Raw genomic sequence first — 24,680 nt, 5'->3', positions numbered from 1 at the left:
ACTACTTTTGAGTCTGCTGAATGCATTAGATCAGTTGTCTCAACCTGGAGTTCCCAGATGTTTTTTGCCTTCAACTCCTAGAAATCCTAACAGCTGGTAAACTGGCTGGGATTTCTGGGAGTTGTAGGCCAAAAACATCTGGGGACCCCAGTTTGAGAACCACTGCATTAGATTTACTTATTCATAGTCACATGAGGTGCACCTACATTGTAGAATGAATGCACTTTAACTGCCATGGATCAATGCTACAGAATCTCGGGATCTGTAGTTTTACAAGGTCTTTTTGCCTTCAAGAGATAGGAAGAAAAAGCAATATGTATGCACAGATACAGGATGGGTGACACCTAGCTTGAAATCAGTCCATGTGAGAGGGATATAGAAATTTTAGTAGACCACAAGCTGAACATGTCAAGGGTGTGATGCAGCAGCTAAAAAAGCCAATGTGATTTTGGCTACCTCACTAGGAGTCTTGATTGAGGGAACAGACCAATCTATTCTGCTTAGGTCAGACTTTGCCAGGAATACTGTATCCTGTTCATCGTACCTTAATTCAAAAAGAGTATTGACAAGTTTGACTGTGGGGTTGTTGTATGTTTTCCAGGCTGTATGGCCATGTTCCAGAAGTATTCTCTCCAGACATTTCACCCACATCTATGACAGACAACCTCTAAGGATGCCTGCCATAGATGTGGGCAAAACGTCAGGAGAGAATACTTCTGGAACATGGCCATACAGCCCAGAAAACATACAACAACCCTGTGATCCCAGCCATGAAAGCCTTCAACAACACAATTTTGACTGTGTCTAGAGGGAGACCAAAAAAGAGTAAATGGTTTGGAAACCAAGCCCTACAAAGAGCAGGGTATGTTTAGCTCAGAGAAGAGAAGGTTAAGAACAGACATGATAATAAAGGTAAAGATTTTCCCCTGACATTAAGTCTAGTCATTTCCAACTCTGGGGGTTGGTGCTCATCTCCATTTCTAAGTCAAAGAGCCAGCATTGTCCATAGACACCTCCAAGATCATGTGGCCAGCATGACTGCATGAAGTGTTACCTTCCCGCCAGAGCAGTACCTATTCATCTATTCACATTTGCATGTTTTTAAACTGCTAGGTTGGCAGAAGCTGGGGCTAGCAGTGGGCGCTCACTCCGCTCCCCACATTTGAACCTGTGACCTTTTGGTCCGCAAGTTGAGCAGCTCAGCGTTTTTACACACTGTGCCACTGGGGGGCCTGGTTCCTGACTTATACATGAGTATATATGATAATGTATTTCAGTCTCTGTAACCACATTTTTTGTTGTACATAATTACAAAGACTTTGAAAATCATCTGCTTGAATCATCCCCCAATTCATTTTTCCATTAAAGTAATATTTGGAAACTTCTCCTAGCCTGAAGTGTTTTTATTTATTCCAACAGACAACTTAATATAAATTACCTTTTAATGTAGTATTCATATTATCAACTGAAAACATTAAAATAAGACAAATTTCTTCTCTGTCCCTTGATTGCTTTTCCATCCTCTTGTCTTTAAATGCCAGATTAGATAAATGGGCAAGGATTGGGCAAAGGTTGTTACCTTTTGTCCCTCCAAAACCAAAAAGCTTTGTTTTCTAGGAAGTTTGGAGCACCAAACACATCCTTTCATTCTCCTTTTCAACACTGGCAAAGCAGCCCCTAACTGCCTGTCCTCTCCTGTACTTGGATATCAGTAAAAATGGTTGCATTCTCAAACTGAAATGGCAAGTAAAATGTGATGAAAGTAATACAGAATGAAAGAGACAGGTACTGGGAACATTGGGAAGTGTTCAAGATCCCTAAAATGATTTCCTTTACTGTACTCTTATCTCTGTGACAAAATATGCACTCTCTAAATAAAACTTTATTAAAACTCACAGTCGGCACAACTCAAGCTGTTTTCTCACTACTTTCATATCCACTTAATATCCAGTTTCAGGCCCTCAGTGCTGACCATATGGAGAAGCCCGGCATATTCCTTCCAGTGGATCCCTGAGCATAAAAACAATTCAAGAAAGCACAGCTCATTGTCTAAAGACAGCAGCTTATAAATGGTGCCGAGGGAGACACTGGTTTTTGCCAACGTGAGCTGCTGTAGGGATGCCAAGGCAGCACCAGGTGGTTCCAGGATCTTCTCAAAGACCTCATCCAAAGAAAAAGGCAGGCCAGCCAATTGCAATTTCACCAGGGATGGGGAATGTTTCAGGAGGTATTGCAGGCTTTCCTTCAAAAGCACAATATTCTGGGAAGCTAAGGGGATCATGGTGTCCAAGTGCTTCAAAGAAAAGTCGTGCAGCCAAGGGAATTCGTGGGGGGAGAGGCTAAAGTCCAAGTCCAAAGCCTCAAGCTTTGGGTCAGTGCCTGGGCCATGCATCACCGGTGAGCGGAAGTGAATTCTCAGTTTCTGAAGATTCAGGCAATGGCTTAGTAAGGCATGGAAAGAGAACTTTTCTCGGAAGGAGAAGCCATTGACAGAGAGGGATTGGAGCTGGGATCCTAGGTGTGTCACCACAGGCAAAAGTTCCCTCATGTCCCTCCTTTCTCTGCAGCTTATAGTCAAGTGGGAAAGATGGCGGCATGACCAGATATTTAAGTCCAAGACAGCCCTGGTTGCGAAATTCACAGATACTTTTTCCAAGCGTGGGCATACAGCTTGGGCCATAGGCCAGGAATAGTCATCCACACGGAATATTTCCTTGAGGCCAAGCATGATTCGGGAGTTCTCCTGATTTGGGAAGTTGGCCATCTTGTCCCACGTCATATCTTGCAGAGCAGGGAATCCAACAGGAATCTGGGCGTCATCAAACTGCTGCATGTATATGAGACACAAGGCCTCAGCAATGTCATTGTGAAACAATGTTTCCAACCTGGGCAGTGCCAATAGCACAAAGACCAGGGCCCAGATTACATCATGCCTGTTCATGCCCGGACCCTGTGGACCAGTCTCGAGGACCTGTAAGTCCTGGCTGCAGAAAGACTGTGAAAGAGGATTGTAGGTCAGGTAGAAGAGGGAATCTGCAGACAGTTTCACACATTCCTTGATGTCCAGCTTGCAAAGCTTTGGGCAGCAGGAGCCCACTGCCGACAAAACTTGAGTGTCACATTGGGTCTGGGAGAGGCACAGTTTTTTGAGACATGGCAAGGATGTCACCAAGTTGACCAGAGCGTCTGCAGGGATCTGATCACAGCCATGGAGGTCTAATGAGGACAGATTCTGTCTCAGAAAACCAAGGGTGAGGGGAGAGAAATTGTTTCAATGATCATGCATAAAAGGAAGTCCTTTTCCACCATGACCACCCAGAGATTGTTCTCCTAAGCAGGCATTTATGTCACAGAGCCATCTATATATATAAAAGGGTAATGAAATTTCAGCCTAGGACAAAACAACAAAACTACACATTACAGAAACACTAAACTTGGCAGCACAGTCCCTCATCCATGCCTCTACGTTCTGACAACAAAAAGAAAAGAAAAATAAAGTCCTAATTAGAGGGAGAGGAAGAATTGTTTTTATCCAATTGCTGCCAGTTAAAAGGCTAAGCTCCACCCACTTGGTCTCCTAGCAACCCACTCAGTCCAGGGGACAGGCAGAGTTAGGCCTCACTTAGGCCTCTTCCACACTGCCTATCAAATACAGATTATCTGATTTGAACTGGATTATATGGCAGTGTAGACTCAAGGCCCTTCCACACAGCTATATAACCCATTTATAATCTTATATTATCTGCTTTGCACTGAATTATCTTGACTCCACACTGCCATATAATCCACTTCAGTGTGCAGTCGGACACAACTGGACTTAATGTCAGGAGAAAACCTTTACCCTTTACCTTAACTACCACCAATTCCTCAATACTTTATTTCCCATACCACCAGACTTTGCCACAGCAATGCATGGCCGGGCACAGCTAGTTCTAGTATAATAGTTTGAGTGTTGGACTAGCACTTTGGGAGACAGGAGTTTAAATCCATGCTCAGCCATGGAAACCCACTGGCTGAGATCACATTCTTTCAGCCTTAGAATAAGGCAGTGGCAAGCTTCTCTGAAAAATTCTTGCCAAACAAACACTAGAATATGGACAATATGAGTCAGAGTTAACTTGAAGTACAGAGAGCCATAAGCCCTTCCGAACCGAAGGTAACTTCAAATGGCAGACAGCACTGTATGCATCTAATGGTATGAGTGCATGCTACAATTTAGCCAGTGGTTGTTAAGATTGCATGGAGCTATTGTTTGCTTCAGTGACACTGAGTAAAATACCTCATCTTACTAGGGCAGTGGTTCTCAACCTGTGGGTCCCCAGGTGTTTTGGCCTACAACCCCCAGAAATCCCAGCCAGTTTACCAGCTGATAGGATTTCTGGGAGTTGAAGGTCAAAATATCTGGGAACCCACAGGTTGAGAACCACTGTACTAGGGGGAACTGCCAAAGAATATCAAGTTTGGAAGACTTTATTTCAGAGCAATGGTTCTCAATCTGTGATCCATGGACCACCAATGGTCCCCAAGAACTAAAATATGGTCTGCAGCCATACCGTTACTGCACCATTGCAACGAGAGCTACTGAAACCCTCGTGAAACGAGGCAATGGGAATTTATTTACTTATTTACAGTATTTATACAGGGATATTGGGAGGGGAGAGGCCGACTACCCATGAAAAGCATAACAACAAGCCTCCTGACTGCTGCTTCTCCTCCTACTCCATCCACCTGAGGGGAGCTGTTCCATGTGGCACCTGGAAGCAGGGGCACCTAGGTGTCTTCATTTTTAGGCCTGTTCCTGGGATTATTTAGGGTGCTGATTCAGAAAATTGCATTGGATAGACCACATCAGCTCTAGATTATTAAATATTGTTTTCTGTAGGCAAGCAGATAGCGACTACTGGGTGGCATATGTTCTGTATCAGAAACTAGAGCTGATGTGGTCTATCTGATGCAATTTTCTGAATCAGCACCTCAAATAACTAACCCAAATCTAAAGTTGACCAAAAACCGATTTGTAACCCTTTTGGTATTAATGCTGAGAGCAGTCCCTGGTCAAAGTGGTCCCTGGTCAAAAAAGGTTGGGAACCATGATTTCAGAACAAGGCTTGCTTACCTAAGAAAGCCTCATGAAATGAATGGGGTTGTCATACTTCAACAGACAACTTGAAAGCAAAGACAGCAGGTGGGGGAGAAGGAAAAGAAAGATTTCCATGATGTTATTTTAGGCTTCCATTTCTGACTTATGGCAAAATGGGGTTTTCTAAGGTGAAGAGTGTGTGACTTACTGAAATCCCTGCTCCATCATGGAAACCAACTTGATAGCCCTGGGTGCGTTTACATAACTGAGCAGGGATTCAAATCCTGGTCTTTAATGCTCAAACTATTTCACCATGTTGGCTCTATAGTTCTAACACTCCTTTCCTCTTTCACTGTGATTATCACTTCTTGGTTTTCATTGTGAACTATTCTATGCCATTTTGATCAAAGGAAATCATTTAGTACTAAACAAGAAGCTAGTTGAAGCAGAACGGGAGCTTCATTTGGAGACAGAATCTCCCCAAAAGCATCAGTCCAGGTCACACATACAACTTACCTTGCATTTCACTGTGATCAAGTGGAGGAGTGAACCTCTGACCTGCTGTGGGCAGGAGCTCATGTCCAGCTCCGTCAGCTGTGGCACCAAGAGCAAGTGCAGCACGGCAGAGGTCAGGCGGCCCCTCCTTCTCATTAAGCGGAAGAGCTCCTGGACCTGTGGGCCAACTGGATGGAAAGAAGATAGCCCAAGTGTTAACTAGAGGTTCTACATGTTCTGGAATCAGGTGTAGTCTCAGAGGATGGGAGCCAAGCACCCAACCAGAGTGAGTGAATGCAGCAAAAAAAGAGACGGTCACCAAAACATTCTATTCATTCCTACAATACATCACTTAGGAATTGTGGGAGTTGAAGTCCAAAACACCTGGAGGGCCAAAGTTTGGCCATGCCTGGTGTAGCCTCTACTGACTGCAAGGAGATGCAGGGATGCAGACTGTCAATGGCCATATAGCCAATTGTCTACTTGATGTCTTCAGATCTTGCCCAGATTGCTTCCTATAGAATCCCGGGATTTGTAGTTTAGTGAGGAACTCTTCTGCCAAAAAGGCTAAAATCTTGTAAAACTACAACTTCCAGGATTCCTTATCATTAAGACATGGCAGTTAAAGGAGCATGAACTGCAGTAATTCTACTGTTTATGCAATGTATCCACAACATATATTTCCTGTCATTCATTCATCAGATGTACATACTTCAGAGCCTTACTCTTTGCAAAATATACACAAAATATAATATCCACTCTAGACTTTTAACACCCACACCACCAATTCAGTTGCAATAGTAGAAATCCCCTTTGACTCTTTCCTTCTGCTACTTTTGTTGCCTCTTACCCAATATGCTGAAGGGTCCCACAGTGTCATTTAAATGGTTGCTGTCCAGATTGTCATCTGCGCTATAAACCTTGGCCCAGATGTCTTCCATGTTATCAGCAACATACTCCAAGCACAAACTTTGTAGTGAAGCCACGGTCTTTTTCTTAGGCATGAAGGTCCTGCATGTGAAAAATAAAATAAAATAGGACAACACAGTAGAAGAATAGAACACTCCAATGTCCAGAACCTCAGAATGTATTAGATACTTTGGAGCCCCATATTTTAGAACTGTCTGTCACCTTCCAATATTGTATATTAATTAATCACACAAATGCAAGATGTATTCTGGATCATAAATCAATGTTGTAGAATGCCTCCTAAAGAAACAACATTCTGATCCAAACTAGGGGTGGAATGTATTTAGCCCTCCACATCTAGAAGTTTGACTTTTGCAGATTTTATTATCCACAGTTTTCATTAATGTATTTTCTCTAAGAATCTTGTGTCAGTGTTACTCATAGTGAACTTCCTCCAGAGGTTGACTATACTGAAAAGGCACCGGATCTAGAGTTTCCTAGACAGAACAACTTTCTAGGAGTTGCTAGGCCCGCCCGTGCAATTATATGGTCAGTTTTCAGCTTCTGGGTCTTTATTTGATTTTTTTCACATTGATGAGGCTCCTGTGCCCCTAACCCCAGGAAAAGAGGGATGACTTTATTCCAAAAAGCAACCCCAAACTTCAACTTCTAAGCAAACCCAACCAACCAAATTCATCAGTCCTGCATAACAAAGAGTCAAGCATTGGAGGCCATTGATTAGGATGCATTTTTTTTCCTGGGCAAGATTCTGGAATGTGAAAGTTTTGCAGCCCATGTCCACTTCAGTTTCAAGATTATTTTTAGTCACTCTGACAGTGTGTGTTCTGGAACATTGTGTTCTCCTAACCTCCGTTTCACCAAGGCCTAAATTGGGGGTGCATCTACACCAGGCATGGGCAAACTTTGGCCTTCTGGGTGTTTTGGACTTAAACTCCCATAATTCCTAACACTCTGCCATCTGTTAGGAATTGTGGGAGTTGGAGTCCAAAACACCTGGAGTTTGCCCATGCCTAATTTACACTGTAGAATTAATGAAGTTTGACGCCACTTTAGCTGTCATGGCTCAATGCTATGAAATCATAGATGTTGTAGTTTGATGCAGTGCCATCCCACTTTGGCAGAGAAGGCTAAAGACTTTGTAAAACTATAAAACACAAGATGTCTTAGCTGTTAAAGTGGTGCATAAATAGTGCAGATGTCCCCAGGACTGGTCAGTAAAGTGGCTTCATTCTCTTGTATTTCTTCACCAGTCCATTAAATCTCAAGGTGGACACCATGCCAGGGTGTTAGGTGAACGCGAAGCTGCAAGCAATACTCATCTGGGTTGGAAAATCCAGCCAGAAACCACCAAACCGAGGCCAATTTCTCACATCACAATTATATCAGAATGATTCAGTTTTAACTGCGATGACAACATCCTATGCAAATCCTTGGATCTACAGTTTATGGACAGACATTTAGAAGTAGCTGCCAGAGACCTCGAGTGTAGTAGTTCCCAAAATTTGATCCTCCAGATGCTTTGGACTCCAGCTCCCAGAATTCCTGACTGCTGGCCAAGATAGCTGGGGCTTCTGGGAGTTGAAGTCTGAAGGACTGGCATTTGGGAACCACTGAAAACTCCATGATAGGGTCATCTTAGGTCGGAAATGACTTGAAAGTTCACAACAATAAAAATTAGCCAATCACTTAGGCCCTTTCTACACAGCTATATACAATCCAGATTATTTGCCTTTAATTGGATTACATGGCAATTAAGACACAGATAATCCAGTCCAAAACAAATAATGTGGATTATCTGCTTTGATATTCTGGATTACATGGCAGTGTAAAGTAAAGGTAAAGGTTTCCCCTGACATTACATCTAGTTGTGTCCAACTCTGGGGGTTGGTGCTCATCTCCATTTCTAAACCGAAGAGCCAGTGTTGTCCATAGACACCTCCTAGGTCATGTGGCCAGCATGACTTCATGGAGCGCTGTTACCTTCCTGCAGAAGCGGTACCTATTGATCTACTCACATTTGTATGTTTTCGAACTGCTAGGTCAGCAGAAGCTAGGGCTAATAGCACAAGCTAACTCCTCTCCTCACATTCTGACAACCTTTCAGTCTGCAAGTTCAGCAACTCAGTGGTTTATCCTGCTGGCAGTGTAAAAGGGCCCTAAGATTCTGAAAACTCACCTGTCAAAAGAGAAAAGGAAAGTGTTGCTTTGCTCCTTTTGAGAAGGTGAGAAATTCTTCCCAGCCTTGGTTATGTGATCCTGATTGTTCCGTTTCTGTTTGATCTGAACTGCATCTTACACTCATCTTCACACCTGAGATAATCTACCAAGTGCAAGGTTTCCTTCTAGGATTTTTCTTTGCTGGATCTCCTTGACTTTATGGCCAGCAGAACCTGCTTTTGGAAATCTCTTGAGTTCAATGCCCTCCTGGTCAGGACCTATGAAATAAAACTAGCCCCATGGAGTTAAACAGAGGGAAGGTTTGATGGTGTGGAAATTGTGGAAAGCAACACAAAGCTAACGGGCTTGATCTACACTGTCTTCTATCCCAGGATCTAATCCCAGATTATCTGGCACTGCAGACTCATATAATCCAGTTGTCTGTGAACAGATCCTGGAATAAAGGGCAGTGTAGATCCAGCCAAGATGCAAAGTGTGAGACTTCAGGTGCATCTACACTTTATAATTATTGCAGTTTGGCACCATCTTAACTGGCACAGTTCAATATTATGAAATCCTGGGTAGTTTGCTGAGCCCCAGCACTCTTTTGGCAAAGACGACCTGGTAAAACAACAGCTCCCAACCATAGCATTGAGTCATGGCAGTTAAAGTGGTATCAAACTGCATTACTTCTGCAGTGTAGAAGTATTGTTCTGAGTATTGCTGAGTGGGATCTTACCTAGTATTTTCCTTAAACTTGCAGAAATCAGCTTTCTTGAATTCCAGGATGTACCACAAAAACCACAGGGAGATATTGTTCTGAATCTTCCAGCTCTCATACAGAGTATACTGGGCTGATCTTGAAGGGCTATGTAAGATCCTTTAGCTGCACAAAAGATCTGCTCCTGCTAAGAATGAACACTGTTTGAACTGTTTGGCTGATAAGGATCAACACAGCTGCCTCCACTTCTGCATTGTTCTTGGGAGCGTTTACATTCAATCACTACACCCATCTTTTGTAATTACAGTCTCATCACAGTGTACAAAAAGCAGGTCTTGCTCTCAGGGGAGAGAAAGAAAGTATTTAGCCCCAAATCTTTAAGGTAGAAAATTGCCAATATGCGTTTGAATAGCAGTTACTGTGAACAGAATACTCATGTAAAAATGAAACAGAAACAGAGTTTAATTTTCTTAGGAAACGGAGAGGCATTTCTTTCAAAAATATTTTTTTCAGCTCTGTCCCTCCTAGCTGTATATTGCCTTTTCACAGAATATTTGTCTCTCTTCCCTATATTGGGTTTTTAATTGTCCTGGAGCCAAATCTTGTTTTGTTTTCCTTGGTTGCATCTATGCTGTAGAATTAATGCAGTGGGCCATCTCAACAGCATCCACCCAAACATCCAATTCACCATGGAAAAAAGAACATGAAGGAAAACTGCCATTTCTAGATATCCTAGTCATCCATAAACCAAATCAACAATTGGGCCATGCAGTTTACAGAAAACCTATACACACAGATAGCTACCTAAACAAAAACTCCAACAGCCCAAGTCAAAAAAAGAAGCGCAACTAAAACCCTGGCATAAAGAATCTGCGAACCTCACCCCCTCCAAGGTTAACTGAACCATCTAAACTGGGCTCTACAGGAGCGGCAAGACCAAGAACAAGCCACAAGAGTAAAGGCAAAAATCCACCCACACATCAAGGGAACCACTGGCCGCATAGGGAAGCTGGTAAAGAAACACAAACTACAAATTATCTCCAGATCCACTAAGAAAATCCAACAAATGCTACGTTCAGCAAAGGATAAGAGGGATCCTCTCGCCTCTGCAGGAGTCTACCATATACCATGCAGATGTGGACAAGTCTACAGAGGGACAACAAAACACAGCGCCCTAACATGAATCAAGGAACATGAAAGGCACTGCAGACTAGTCTAACCAGAGAAGTCAGCCATAAGCAGAGCACTTAATGAACCAACCTAGACGCAATATATTATTTGAGAACACGGAAATGCTGGACCACTCTAACAACTACCCTGTTTCCCCGAAAATAAGACATCCCCAAAAAATAAGACCTAGCAGTGGTTTTGCTGAATTGCTAAATATAAGTCCTCCCCCGAAAGTAAGACCTAGCAAAGTTTTTGTTTGGAAGCATGCCCGGCGCCCACCAAACAAAACACCAGAGCATGCAGGATTGGTAAATGCACATACAAATTGTACATGGAAATAATGGTAATAACAAGAAATTCTTGACAGGAGTCACAGTTTGTCTGGTTTGGTTATGTTGTTTTGTGATGAAAACTACTGTACAGTATATAATGTTTATTTTTTTGTTCAACAATAAATGTGAATTCTTCTTCATGGAAAAATAAGACATCCCCTGAAAATAAGACCTAGCACATCTTTGGGAGCAAAAAATAATATAAGACAGTGTCTTATTTTCGGGGAAACACGGTATCACATCAGACTACACAGAGAAGCCATTGAAATCCACAGGCATGTGGACAAATTCAACAGAAAGGAGGAAACTATGAAAAAAAAACTGGCTACCAGTATTAAAAACAACTCTAAAATCAGGACAGTAAATAAAAAATAACACTCAGAAGACAGGGGAATTCCAGACAGAAAACAATCAGGGCCAGCTAACACCTCCCAACAAAGGATCCCCCAGGCAGGAAGCAGCCAGGCTTTGAAGCTGCAAGACTAATCAAGGTGGCTAATTGCAACATTCACACTTGCCTCAAACAGACAAGAGTCCTTTCTCCCATCCTGGATATTCCACAGATATATAAACCCCACTTGCCTAATTTCCAACAGAACTCACAACCTCTGAGGATGCCTGCCATAGATGTAGGAGAAACGTCAGGAGAGAATGCTTCTGGAACATGGCCACTCATGAAAGCCTTTGAATAACACATTAATGCAGTTCAATTGTACTTTTAACTGCATGGTGTTTTGTTATGGGATCCTGGGATTGGTAGTTTGTTGGAATCTCAGCACTCTTTGGCAGAGAAGGCTAAAGACCTTGTAAAACTACAGCTTCTGAGATTCCATAGCATGGCAGATAAAGTGGTTTCATATCACATTCATTTTAGAGTTTAGATGCACTTATGGTTTTAGTGGCCTCAATAATTATTTAACAGCTTGCCCAAAGCCATAAAAACCGCATTTGGGGTTTCTTCTTCCATCAAGAATACAGGTAAAAATCCTGGAGTAAAATTATTTCAGAAGTCCAGACAATTGCAGTGCGGCAGACCTTGTTGTTCCAAGTGGTTTTGTCTTTGCCTTCCTGTGAAGTTGGGAGAGTTCTAACTTTCTATATCTCAAATAATGTCCTTGTTATCTATTTGTTCTTTCATCAATATGGTTTTATTCTCCAACAACTATGATAGTTTGTTGCAGCAAGATTAAAGAGTTCTGTAGCAACTTTAACACTGATATGTTATTGTTATAACATGAGCTTTTTGTGAATTATAGCTCACTTCCTCAGATGCTTAAAACATGTTACTCAGAATTTCTGGCATTTACGACTGATCTTGTGAAAGCCTCTTATAACGCCGAGGCAACAGGAATGTCAGGAGGTGAGAGGCTGACGACCAACGAAACATTACTACTACCCAATCATCTCTATAATGTGATTTTTTTTGTGGGTGATCAATTGGCAACTACTGCATAGCATATGTTCTGTACCAGAAACTAGAGCTGATGTGGTCTATCCAATGCAATTTTCTGAATCAGCACCCCAAATAACCAAAGCTGAATCTAAATTTGACCAAAAACTGATTCGTAACCATTTTGATACTAATATTGGAGAGTGGTCCCTGTTCAAAGTGGCCTCTAGTTAAAAAAAAAAGTTGGGAACCACTGCTTTAAGCCATGCCAACCTTCCCTGCCCTTGTGCATTCAACAAAACCCACTGACAAAAATTTCTAGATACGAGAGGTTGAGCATCCCTTGTTTGGAATTCCAATACCTGAAATATTCTCAAATCATCGACATGGAGGACTGAGGCAAATACATCTTTGCTATCTTTGTCTGTGCCCCTGTTTAGAAGTTTTCAACTCACTTTATATCCCTATGATAATTAGATTTTGAAAATTTTGGGTCTATGTGGAAACAAGGATTGATTAGAAAGGTTCAACGGAGACACTTTTTTCCATAACTCTTTCAGAAGTAAATCTTCCAATAAGATGATTTACTCTTCCTAACCCAAACCCTAACCCTATTGTCTCAGTATTGTCCTAAGTATAAATCATATGTAAGTTGGATGTCTGTAACTTGGGGACTGCCTATATTCCAAACCTCTACTAGTCCCAAGCATTTTGGATAAGGGATACTTCAAGCTGCATCACTCTTGAATGTCAGTTACTTGAGAGCAACTGGTGAACAGGGAAATTGTCCAACATTAAAAAATGTGGCATAGACACTGAGAACTGGGAAGCTCTGGCCCTTGATCTCTCTAACTAGAGGTCAACTGTGACCAGCAGTACTGTGGAATTTGAAGAGGCACAAATGGAGGGCAAAAGGGAGAAACATGCCAAGATGAAGGCATGTCAAGCCAACCCTGACCGAAACCACTTTCCATTTGGAAACTGATGTCCTCACTATGGAAGAACATGTGGGTCAAGAATAGGTCTCTTCAGCCACCTACGTACCCACCACCAAGACACTACACTTGGAGGACCATCATCCTCAGGCTACGCGGGATTGTCTAAGTAAGTAAATAAATAAGTGTCTATGGGAAGTTCATGAGCAAGGCATGAGCTCAAATAATTTAGTACTTCATGAAAGAAGATGGTTGACCAAAGCAACATCAACATGATTTTATTCCTGTTTTAAAGCCAGGGGGAGGAGATAATAAGAATGTAGGTGAGAGTAGCAAACAAACCCATTTTGATCCTCCACATGTTGTTTCGGTCCCTCTGGAACACTCAATTCTTCCTGTGTTTTGAACACAATATAATTCAGAGACAAAAAATTGAATAGTATAAAACAAGCTTTATTAAAAAAAATAAACATCCTGTCCTGGCCCTATGAGCAATGGAGCTGCCATTCCGAGCAAGTGGAGAGGGTTGGGGTTTTTTTCATTCCCTTGTAATAACTACTTCCAAGTTCTCTTTCCTGACTCTTTGGAGGAGCTCATTATAGTCCACCCGGCTTATATGGAAACATTTTTCCAAGGAGATGAGACTCAGCTGATTCTCAGAGAAAACCAGCAAGTTGATGGTGTGAATTGATATCCGGGCCCGAACCAGTTCAAGCTCCCGAAGACTTTGCAAGGCAGTACTAGGCGGTGTTAGTGCTTTCTGAAATGCCTCATCCAGAGAGAAAGGCAGGCAGAATAGATGCAAGATCTCCAGGCATGGAGAATATTTGAACACTGATTCAATGATATTTCCCAAAACCACTTTATACAGAGAAGGCAGTGGATTACCTAAATCATTGTACACCAGGCAAATGCTTACAAGCTCAGGGAACTGGAGAGGAGGAAAGCACAAGTTCCTTGCTCTGGCTTCATTCTGTTGCTGACTCTGACGATCATTTCTCTCTGGAGAGGGGAGGAATAACATACATTTCAAGAGATTTGGGCAATGGCTCAGCAAGGTGTGGAGGGTCAGCTCATCTTTAAAGATAAATCCATCCACTGCAAGATATTTAAATTGAGGCCCAATGTTAGCTGTCACAGGTAAGAGCTCCTTCAAGTCCATCCTTTCATCGGAACAAAAAGTGACATGGGTAAGATTGTGCCATGGCAAGACGTGTGGATCCAAGTCCCAGCTGTCTCTAAGAATCATGGTGATTTCCAAGAGGTGAGGGCACACAGCACCGATCTTAGGCAACAAGGAAAACAGCATCCAATCAATTTTCCTGAGGGCAAGTGTGAATCTGCCACTTTCCTCATTTGGGTGAGTAGATGTCCTGTACCGTGCCACTTCCTCCAGGGATGGAAACCCAGCAGGCATCTGGGCACCATGAAATTCCTGGTCATAGATCAGACATACAGCTTTTGGAACAAAATTATGAAAAAAATATTTCAGCTTGGGCAATGCTAGAAGCACAAAGACCAGAACCGAAAGCAAGCTCTGCAAGTCAGTGGTGGGCGTCAGTCCTTCAGCTCTGAGCCTCTGCAATGACTGGCAACAGTACGATCTTGCAACAGGGTCATAGACCAAGTGAAGGAGGGAATCTGCAGATAGTTTCTTACAGCTGATGATGTCCAGTTCATTAATTTCAGGACAGAAAGAGCGAATAGCGGAAAGTACTTGTGTGTTGCACTGGGTGGATGAAAGGTGTAGTTTGGTGAGGCATGGCAGAGCTTTCACAAGCTCAACCAAAGTATCCGCAGGGATCTGGTCGCAGTGACAAAGAGTCAGCGAGGAAAGATTCTATTTCCAAAACAAAAAGAGCATGAAGTTAGAAAAAACAGATTCATTTGGGTGTCAACACTGGTTATCTCTCAATGTATGCTCTCCCCAACACAACCTCTCAGGCCAAGAGAAGGAACATCCTTTCCTTTTCTCCTATTCCCTCTCGCCCTTCCGCCCTTTCTTCTTCCTGCCTTTTCATTTTTGCATCTCTATTCTCTTTTACTCTCTCTGCCTTTTCTTTCTCCCTGTCCTTCTTGCACCTTTTCCCGTTCTCTTTCCTCTTCCAGTAAATCCTTTTTTTGTCTCAGAGTCTTGAAAATTGATGGGCACATTAGATTTGATGGTGCATTATTTGAGTAAATACGGTATCTTTAAAAGGTATCTTAAGGAACTAGTAATGCCTCCATTTGGCCATAGGAAAGAGCTCCTCTCTTGAAAGGTTTTCCAAAGTCTGGTCTTCTAGATGTTTTGGTCTTCAGCTCAAAGAATTCCTGGTCATTGGCCAATGCATCCTAGACTCCTGGGTGTTAAAGTCCAAAGCACCTGAAGGACTAGAAATAGGAAACCACAGGTCTAGTGTAATATCCTCTTGGTTACCACAAGCAGGAGGCTGTTACAGGAGAATCGTGGCCTAGGATGAACTAGGCCATCCTTCTCACAGATTTTCTGAGACATTAACTTAGAGAACTACCACTCTCAGAGCCCTCCTAACTCCAATCCTGGAGGCAATATGTGCACAAGAGATTTTTCTCTCCAGTTCATCCCATACCACTTACGTACCTTGCAGCGTACTGTGATGGTGTGAGCAAGAGTGTTGTCAACATAAGATGAGCAATAATTCAAATTCAGTGACTTTAGTTGTGGCAAAAGGAGATTGTGAAGTATAAATGGGGTCAGAAGTCTTCTCTCTCGCATGATCTCAAGCAGTTCCTGGAGAAGGGAGCCGGCTGGGGTGAAGAAGGGGAAAACCTTACTCAGATATTATGTTGCCCAGAAGGAGGGAGTCAAAAGATAGCATAGGGACTAGTAGTGCCACACAGGTTACACTATACCACGTATGGGTAAACTTTTTTGCCTTGGGGCCGCATTATGGGTCCAACTGAGATGGATGGTCCAGGAGGGAGCGGAGTTGTGTACGCACTGGATGGGGCAGGCTTGGGAGGGGTAGGGCTCGGGAGAGGGCAGGGCAGGGCAGGGTCATCCTCAGGTTGTCCTCCCAGCATAAGGACGGGGCTGCTTGCCCCATCCTTATACCGAGAGAAAGGCAGGACTTGCGGCTACTGCCCTGATCCTCCTCCCCTGATCCTTGGGCTGTACTCTTGGCATTATGCCAAGAGGAGGATGACACAGGTGGTGGCTGAGAGGGCTCTGGAGGGCTCTCAGCCCCCACATGCCTTCCTTCAGTTCGCACCATCCTTATTCCAGGAGGAGTGCAAGACATACGGCGGCTGACAGCACTCCAGAGGGCTCTCAGCTGCTGTGTGCCTTCCTTCTCCATCTTTTTTTTTGTTGTTGTAAGGACGCAGCAGCCACCATGTCTTATGCCAAAAGGACAGGGAAAAGGAGGAGGGCCTGAGGTAAGCACCCAGAGAGCCATATCTGGCCTCTGGACCTTAGTTTGCTCGTGCCTACACTATATCCTCTCATACCAAAAGGACCTCTACCTGCAGTTTCATTCTCCCTAATCATTTTCTAGGTCCCTCTTATGGTATCCTTCCAACAGGCAGTACAATGGAGTTTTTCCAGAGGACCTTGCAAATTCCTAGACAGGATACCTCTCTAGGGATTTTCAAGATCCTCCAGGGTCTCTCACATTTCAATTGGGGTTGTTGTTGTTGCTGTGTTTATAAATATGTATAGGTCTGTGATTTTACATTTCGATTTGATAAAATGAGGGTAAGTCTGGATCATCCATGAGGTTACCATTTGGAAAACGAACACAGAGGAGAAAGCGGTTTTCTCAAAGGCAATTTATTGGTGCAAAGTAGCCTGGAAGACACTGGCCCTATCTACACTGCCATATAATCCAGTTTCTGAATCCAGATTATCTGGTTTGAAATGAATTATATGAGTCTGGCAGTATAGATCCTGACATTTCTTTCTTACTGACCAATACTAGTTTGGGGAAAAGAAAATTCTGCTTGGTACAAACCAGCTAAAGAAAAAAAGAATTTTCATTGCATTATATTACATATTCACACCTACTTCTATGTTTAATGTAGTGATTAACCAATAATGTAATGCTATTTATCATAGTCAATCAACAGAGTTTTTATATAAATACTAGACATGTGTGATCGTTAAAAAATGTTTCAAAGTCATTACAAAACTGGCAGGCACTGGCATTTCATTTCTAAAGTGTTTCTAAAGCAGTGGTTCTCAACCTGTGGGCCACGGCCCAGCATTGGGCTGTGAGAACAAAAATCTGGTCCGCAACCCTCCTTCCTCTTTATCTATTTATTTTATTTTGTTATTTTTATTTCTGCTCCTTTCTGCAGAGTTGACCATTGCATTGGATAGCCCACATCAGTTTTGAATATAGTTTTCTGTGGGCAAGCAGATGACAACTACTGGATGGCATATGTTCTGTATCAGAAAGTAGAGCTGATGTGGTCTATCCAATGCAATTTTCTGAATTAGCACCCCAAATAACCAAACCAAGTCTAAAGTTGACCAAAAACTAATTCCTTTGGTACTAATGGCGGAGGACTGGTCACTGGTCAAAATGGGCCCTGGTCAAAAAAAGTTGGGAACTACTGTTCTAAAGTATTATAGGTGAAATTTTTGTTACTATAATGGGAGTAACGAAATTTCATTACTTTTTCGTTATAGTAATTACGCAAGGGGGGAAGCATCAGGGGCTCCTATCTCCCTCATTGTTACAGCTATTGGGGTGAAACTTGCTACAATGGTAGAGCACATTTACTGTTCTTGGCCCACCAAATTTCAGAGCATTTCACTTATTCATGGAATTTTGGAAAATTGTCATTTTTTTGTAAACTATTATAAAAAAAAACTACAAGAGCAATCTCTTTGAATTTTCTGTACAATGACATAATATAACAGGGGATCATGCCCCCAAACTTCTGAAACATGAATACATCTTCTGATTTTATGGAATTTTTTTAAAGTTTTGCTAAAAATCTTTTTTAAGCCACAACATTTCATTGAATGTATCCCATATTCAGGACCAGCCCGAGGAAATTTAAAGGGGTACGCAAATATTTTTTTGCGCCCCCTCCCCTGCGCCACAGGAGGCGTGGCCAGGACTGGCCCCGCCTCCCGTGTCCTAACCCCACCTCCCATGCTGGGTGGCCACGCCGCCCATGGCACGGGCGGCGTGGGAGGCGGGGCCAGGGTGCGCGGCGCGGGAGGCGGGGCCAGACGTGTCCTAACCCCACCTCCCATGCTGGGTGGCCACGCCGCCCATGGCACGGGCGGCGTGGGAGGCGGGGCCAGGGTGCGCGGCGCGGGAGGCGGGGCCAGACGTGGGCGCGCCCTGGCGCCTCCCACGGGGCACGCCCTGGCGCAGCCAAACTGCGGCAGGAGTTCTTCCGCGTCACACGGCCCCGCCTCCGCCAGGTGTGGCCCTGCCTCCCAGGGGCTCAATAGCGCCCCTGGGAAGGTGGCGCCCAACGCGGGGGCGTGGCCAGCGTGCCGTGTTGGGCTGGGCCTACCCATATTAACCAATAAAAACCAATATTAAGCAATTCTACATATTGGTGCTATAATATTAAACTCAAAATAATATCAATTAGTTGGTGTTGCCCTTTTGTGCAAGTGACTAATGAAGCAGCCAGCAATAACTCAAATGGCTAAAGTTAGCCCACTAGCCAGCCAACAGTGATCTCCTCCTTCTCTTCTCCTGACTTCAACTGTCAGAAGGGCTTGGTTGCTCTGTGAATTCTTTACTTCATCGCAGAGATCCAAAGGAACCAACATTTAAGAAATGAAGCCCACTTAAGTTTTGATTCTTTAATTTGTAATTAATAATATGTGCATCGGATATCTCATCGTGAGTACTAAACTAATGAATTAGTTCTGATTTACAATGAGATATTATTTTTTTGCACAAGCCTTGTGAAGAGAACTGTGGCAGGGAAGAATCCTTTTCTATCCCACCGCTGCCACCAATTGAGGAGAGCCCAATTTGTGGTACTCAACTCAGGCAGGGGAAATCTTTGTCTAAATCCCACTGCTGCCTCCAATTCAGGAGATGTGCGCGCATGTGAGAGGGAGGGATGGAGGATGTGTGAATGTATGACAGGGATGATTTAGTGGATAAGGAAGGATAATGGAACTGATTGGGTTTAAATGAGTAAAGATGGTAACTTATATAGAAAAGTACGGTAACTTATATAGATAGGTACGGTAACTGCCACCAACGTGAGGTAACAGGCTTACAGAGAGGCAAGGAGACTTATCTTTATGAACAATAACAAAATTCAAGTTTATTTTTGGTACATAAGCGTATGGTTCCAATACATAACGTTTCAGGATCTTAAGTTACAATGTAGTCTTTCTTGAATGGATATTTCTTAAATAACTTCTCTTCAAAACAGTATACTAAACTCCCCCGGTCAACTTATATTCCCAGCCTTTCCCCTGAGTGACCATAAGCTGCCGTCCTTAGCTGATTTCCACAGCTCCTAATCTTTTCAAAACCTAACCGCAACTGTCCTTTTTAAACCCTCACAGCAACTGAACTTTTAAAAGGGAATATGCTCCAACTGTCATCTTAGCCACGCCCCTTTTCTCCCAAGGGAAGCTGTGTTACCATGGCAACCTACCAAATGCTGCTTCCAGCTAGTTTCCATGTTAGGCTTTTCCTTGCTAATATATAACTCCCTTTTCCCTTAACAAACAAATAAATAAAATCATATCAATAGTCTCTGTTTAACACATAACTTCTCTACGCCTTGTAAATACACAAGGTGAAAAATTCTTGTCACTGTGCTTTAGAATAAAAATGCCAGTTCAGAAACCTTTTTTCAAGGGTTTTTTTCTCCATTATGCATAATGCTAAGAATTAAAGACAGAATGCTTTCCCATATTTGTAAGTGTGTTTTGTATTCAAAAATTATCTGTAACATTATTGTTATTATTATTATTATTATTGTTTATTATGTTTATTTATATTATACTTTTTTATGAAATAATGTCTAATGGTTTACAGTAAAACCAATGCAATACATTTTAAAACATAAAAATATACAAACATTAACCATATTATCCATGGTTTCCTGCTTCCGCAGTAAGATCAGGAACTTAATCTCCCTGGAAATAGCAATCATATTTTATATGGTACATTTGTAATTCCTAGTATCCAAGATACATTTATAACTCTCTCTTCCTGTTGGGAGCTCAAGGTGGCAGATATAGCTTTCCCCAACCACTACCTCAGAGTAAGAATTGTTTGAGGCTGCAGACAATGCAGTAACTGTTGCCCGTTTTTGGGCAAAGGATATTTAGATGCTTGTGTGCCTTCTATTTTTATCAGTTTTATTCTAATTTATGCAATGCTTTTGATACAAAATACACTGAAGAATTAATGCTGTTCAATGCCACTTTAAATGCCATGCCACAATGCTTTGGAATCCTGGAATTTGTAATTTGTGAACACCAGCACTCTTTAGCAGGGAAAACTAATCATCTTGTAAAACTACAACTCTCATGATTTTGGCCACTTCTGTCATATTATCAAAACAGATAACACACATTATCTGCTTCGACCTGGATCATAATGAGTTTGCACTGCTATATAATAGAGTTCAAAGCAGATAATCTGGATTTCATATGGCAGTGTACGTAGAGGGCGTTGGCATAGCATTGAGCCTTGGGAGTTGTCAAATTGCATTAATTTTGTAGAGTAGATGAACTCCAAGGATTATACTTGGTTAACCAGGATGCTAAAATAGGGCCCAAGGTTCTATGGAATGGATGATGTTTTGGCTAAGACTACTAATTTTGATATGTCAAGACAATGAAAAGAACCTTTGCAGAAGCTGCTCAGTGACTGGTACAACACCCCCCTAAGGAAAATACAATCTATTCGCTGTCTTTTTTTCCTACATACAAAGATCCTGTTCCAAGAAAAGCCAATCACAAAAACGTGGTTGGGAGTAAAACAAAGGGGGGAAACAGAGAGCACAATTATGGTGTGACTTCTCACCCAGCATGCTGAAGGGTCCTGTGATAGTGTCATGGTCGCGATTCCTGGGATCAAGTAACTTCATCAAGTAAACCTTAACCCATAGCCTTTTCATATTTGTAACCACATTCTCCAGGCATAGTTTCTCCAACAAGGGAATGACTTTCCTTTTGGGCATGGGTTTTCTGGAATCACAAAGAAGAAATAATTCAGAGAGAGTTGCTGGAAACACTTTTCCTTGCATTTGCCACCGACAGCAGAGAAGAGTTTGACCAAGGCCCTTGAAACCTGACTAGTGGCTTCTTCCAGAGGAATGTATCAGGAGTTATTCCTTGGAGCATCAGGTAAATGCAAGCAAGAAGACATGGTTTGGCTCTCAGTTGAAAAGACAGAGAAGCCAGGTTGAGAAAATGACACGGGTATCTCTAGAGCCATCTCAAGGAATCAATTTGGCTCTCCCTTTGGGCCCCTTCTACATTGCCATATAGGATCCAGATTATCTGTTTTGAAATTGATTATATGGCAGTGTAGACTCATAATCCAGTTCAAAATAGATAATGTGGATTATTTGATATGATAACCTGGATTATATGGCATTGTAGAAAGGGTGTTTGTTAAGGGCAGACAGATTTTCTAGGAATATCTGTCAAACGTATCAGGGTTTGGAGAAGAGTAGGAAAGTGGATGGAAGCCACGCTGATAGAGGGGAAGAAATTGTAAGCCTTCTCCATCAATGTAGGAAAATTAAGAACAATGGTTTTGGGCTACAACTCCCAGATGTCCCAACAAGACTATTGGTAGTTGAGGTCCAAGGGTGCCTCTAGTCCAGAGGTTCTCAACCTCTGGTTCCCCAGATGCTTTGGCCTTCAACTGCCAGAAATCATAACAGCTGGTAAACTGGCTGGGATTTCTGGGAGTTGTAAGCCAAAACATCTGTGGAACCACAGGTTGACAATCATTGCGCTACACTGTCCAATTAATGTACTTTGATATGACTTTAAGTGCCATGGCTCACTGCTATGGAATCATAGAATTGTGGTCTTACAAAATTTTTAGCTTCTCTGTTAAAGAATAGTGGTGTTTCACCAAACTCCAAGTCAAAAGATGCCACAACATTGAGCCATGGCAGTCAAAGTGGTGTCACAGTACATTACTTCAACAGATAATGCACCCAAAAATATCTGGAGGACCATAGATTGGTGCTTTAGCCTGCCCAGATTTCCAGCCGTTCCCTGCTTGGTGCAAATCCTCTTGAAATCTGCACTCCACAGGACAAGCTCTCGTCCTCCCATAGATAAATAAAACACACAAGCAAGTTTTTGTATATAATACTAACCTCTGCAAGACTATAACTAAATGACTATTGAAAATAATAACACCAACAACAAAGAACACACCCATACATGTTTCTGCTTTTGACAACACTCTGCTAATTCTTGAATCACTGTTATGGAAAGGTAATGAATAGGTCCCAAACATTCTTAAAGTTTCTCCTTTATCAGCAAAGTCCATTTTTCCATCCCAGCTAATTCTACAAGTTTCTATTTAAGCCAGATGTTGTTGGTAACATTGAGCAACCTTGTTTATCAAAGTGAGAAATGGCAAAGCTGAAGGACAACATCTGAACTTTTCCCTATGATTCAGATATATCTGCATGACCACTTTATTAGAGTTTGCCCCAAAGTGTGCATGAGGTGTGTGCCTCTTCTCTTCTATAAGTACTAAACACTATCCTGGATCATCTCATTCACAGTGGATGCTTAGATTCCTCTTCAACATAATTTTATTCTGTGATATAGGCTTATCAGAGTGAAAACTGGATAGGGAACCTGTGTCTTTAGGTTGTGAAGAAGAGAGAATATTAGCAAGGGTATTTGCCAGGCAGACCACACCTGTTGACATTTCCTTTCCAATTTAACTATTAAAGGGACAGGAGCTTTCTCCACTTTTCATAGACTCAGAGATGGAAGAGACTCCAAGGGAGAGCCAGTCCAACCCCCGCCAGTGCCATGCAGGAGTACACATTCAAAGCACTCCCAGACTCTTTCTTGCAAACCTCCAGAGCAGGCGATTCCACCATATTCAGCATATTCCACTATCAAAAAGCTCTTACTTTCAAGGATACTTTTCCTAATGTCAAGGTGGGATCTCTTTTCCTGTAGTTGAAAGCCATAGGTTTTGGAGGAGCAGAAAACAAGCTCGCTCCCTCCTCAATATGGTATCCTTTCAAAGATTTTAACATGGCTATCATGTCATCACTTAACCTTCTCCAGGCTAAATATGTTTAGCTCCCCAAGGCACTTCTCATAGGCTTTGACTTCTAGACCATGTGGGTTGCCCTTGTCTAGACAAGCCCCGTTTACCCATATTTTTTAAATCTAGTACCTCTAATCATCATTTAATGTCAGCTACCAGCTTCCTTTCTGGTCTCGTGGGAATATTAAAAGAGACTTCAAAGGTCAACTGGGTTCTGACATTCAGAAGATACAACCAATACCTTCCTGACAGATGGCCATCCAGCCCCCTGTTTAAACACCTTCCGAGAAGGTCTCAGGAGAGATAGGTGAATGTGGGAAGCAATGCTGCCATTAGGAAACCTGAGAACTCCAATAAACAATATTTGTGCAGCGCCTAACTTAACAAACCAATACAGCTTCCCCAGAAATAAACCAACCCAAGCCTGCCCCGTTTGGTCATTCCTCTGGGGGAGTCTGCCTTGCTCCAAGGTGAGAAGAGCAGGCAAACTCTCCAGGGTACTCACTTGGGGGTATCTCCTCTCAGCACTTTCTATAGGGTGAGGGCTCCAGCTGGCCTCTCAAATACCTGCACAGTATGGCCGGGAGCCTCCAAAATGGGATGAAGCAGCCTTCCTGTCCTCCCTCACCTCCTCTATTTATGGGGAGGGCCTGACGCTTGGAGACAGCTGGGAAGAGATGCTCTAGCCAGGGAGGAAGTTGCTGGGAGGGAACTTCTCCTTCTGGGGTTTCAGGTGAAAGCAGGTGGTTTTTTTAAAAATGAGATTTATCCTCCATTTCTTTCTTACTTATGGTGACAACTAACACCCTTAAGGATTTTCCTGTTTAAAGGTGGTTACTTTTGATTTGTTCTGTGTTGTGTTGTTAGTTGTGTTGTAGTTGTGTTGGAGCCCCCGGTGGCATAGTGGGTTAAAGCCTTTTGGCATGAAGGTTGGGTTGCTGACCTGAAGGCTGCCAGGTTCAAATCCAACCTGGGGAGAGCGCGGATGAGCTCCCTCTATCAGCTCCAGCTCCATATGGGGACATGAGAGAAGCCTCCCAAAAGGATGGTAAAAACATCAAACATCCGGGCATCCCCTGGGCAACGTCCTTGCAGACCGTCAATTCTCTCACACCAGAAGTGACTTGCAGTTTCTCACCTGACATGAAAAAAAGTTGTGTTGTAGAGACCAAAATAATGAAAAATAGGGAAGGGGATTCACATACAGGTGTGCAGTGGGCTCTTTAATTCTTAGGCTTGAA

At 42.7% G+C, this 24,680-nt stretch overlaps 2 protein-coding genes across 2 annotated transcripts; both read right to left on the bottom strand.

Annotated features, from left to right (window-relative positions):
* Positions 1 to 1,866: 1,866 nt before the first annotated feature.
* LOC100552956 (uncharacterized) lies at positions 1,867 to 6,594 on the bottom strand. The gene is made up of 3 exons (XM_003229540.4): positions 6,426 to 6,594; positions 5,597 to 5,763; positions 1,867 to 3,232 (listed from the first exon to the last, which is right to left on the bottom strand). Exons 1-3 carry the CDS (start codon positions 6,577 to 6,579, stop codon positions 1,931 to 1,933), a joined length of 1,623 nt encoding a protein of 540 aa, XP_003229588.2. The 5' UTR covers positions 6,580 to 6,594; the 3' UTR covers positions 1,867 to 1,930.
* A 7,048-nt stretch (positions 6,595 to 13,642) lies between these two features.
* Positions 13,643 to 24,187, bottom strand: LOC103281661 (uncharacterized). Its single transcript, XM_008123691.3, has 4 exons — positions 24,007 to 24,187; positions 21,205 to 21,368; positions 15,813 to 15,979; positions 13,643 to 15,050 (listed from the first exon to the last, which is right to left on the bottom strand). The coding sequence occupies exons 2-4, from the start codon at positions 21,359 to 21,361 to the stop codon at positions 13,749 to 13,751; spliced, it is 1,626 nt and encodes a 541-aa protein (XP_008121898.2). The 5' UTR covers positions 21,362 to 21,368; positions 24,007 to 24,187; the 3' UTR covers positions 13,643 to 13,748.
* Positions 24,188 to 24,680: the final 493 nt, after the last annotated feature.

This window comes from Anolis carolinensis, chromosome 2 (genome assembly GCF_035594765.1).
Source record: "Anolis carolinensis isolate JA03-04 chromosome 2, rAnoCar3.1.pri, whole genome shotgun sequence".
In the NCBI taxonomy this organism is placed as follows: domain Eukaryota; kingdom Metazoa; phylum Chordata; class Lepidosauria; order Squamata; family Dactyloidae; genus Anolis; species Anolis carolinensis.
Note: the sequence above shows the minus strand (reverse complement) of the source record. Positions and strands in the feature narration are given on the sequence as shown.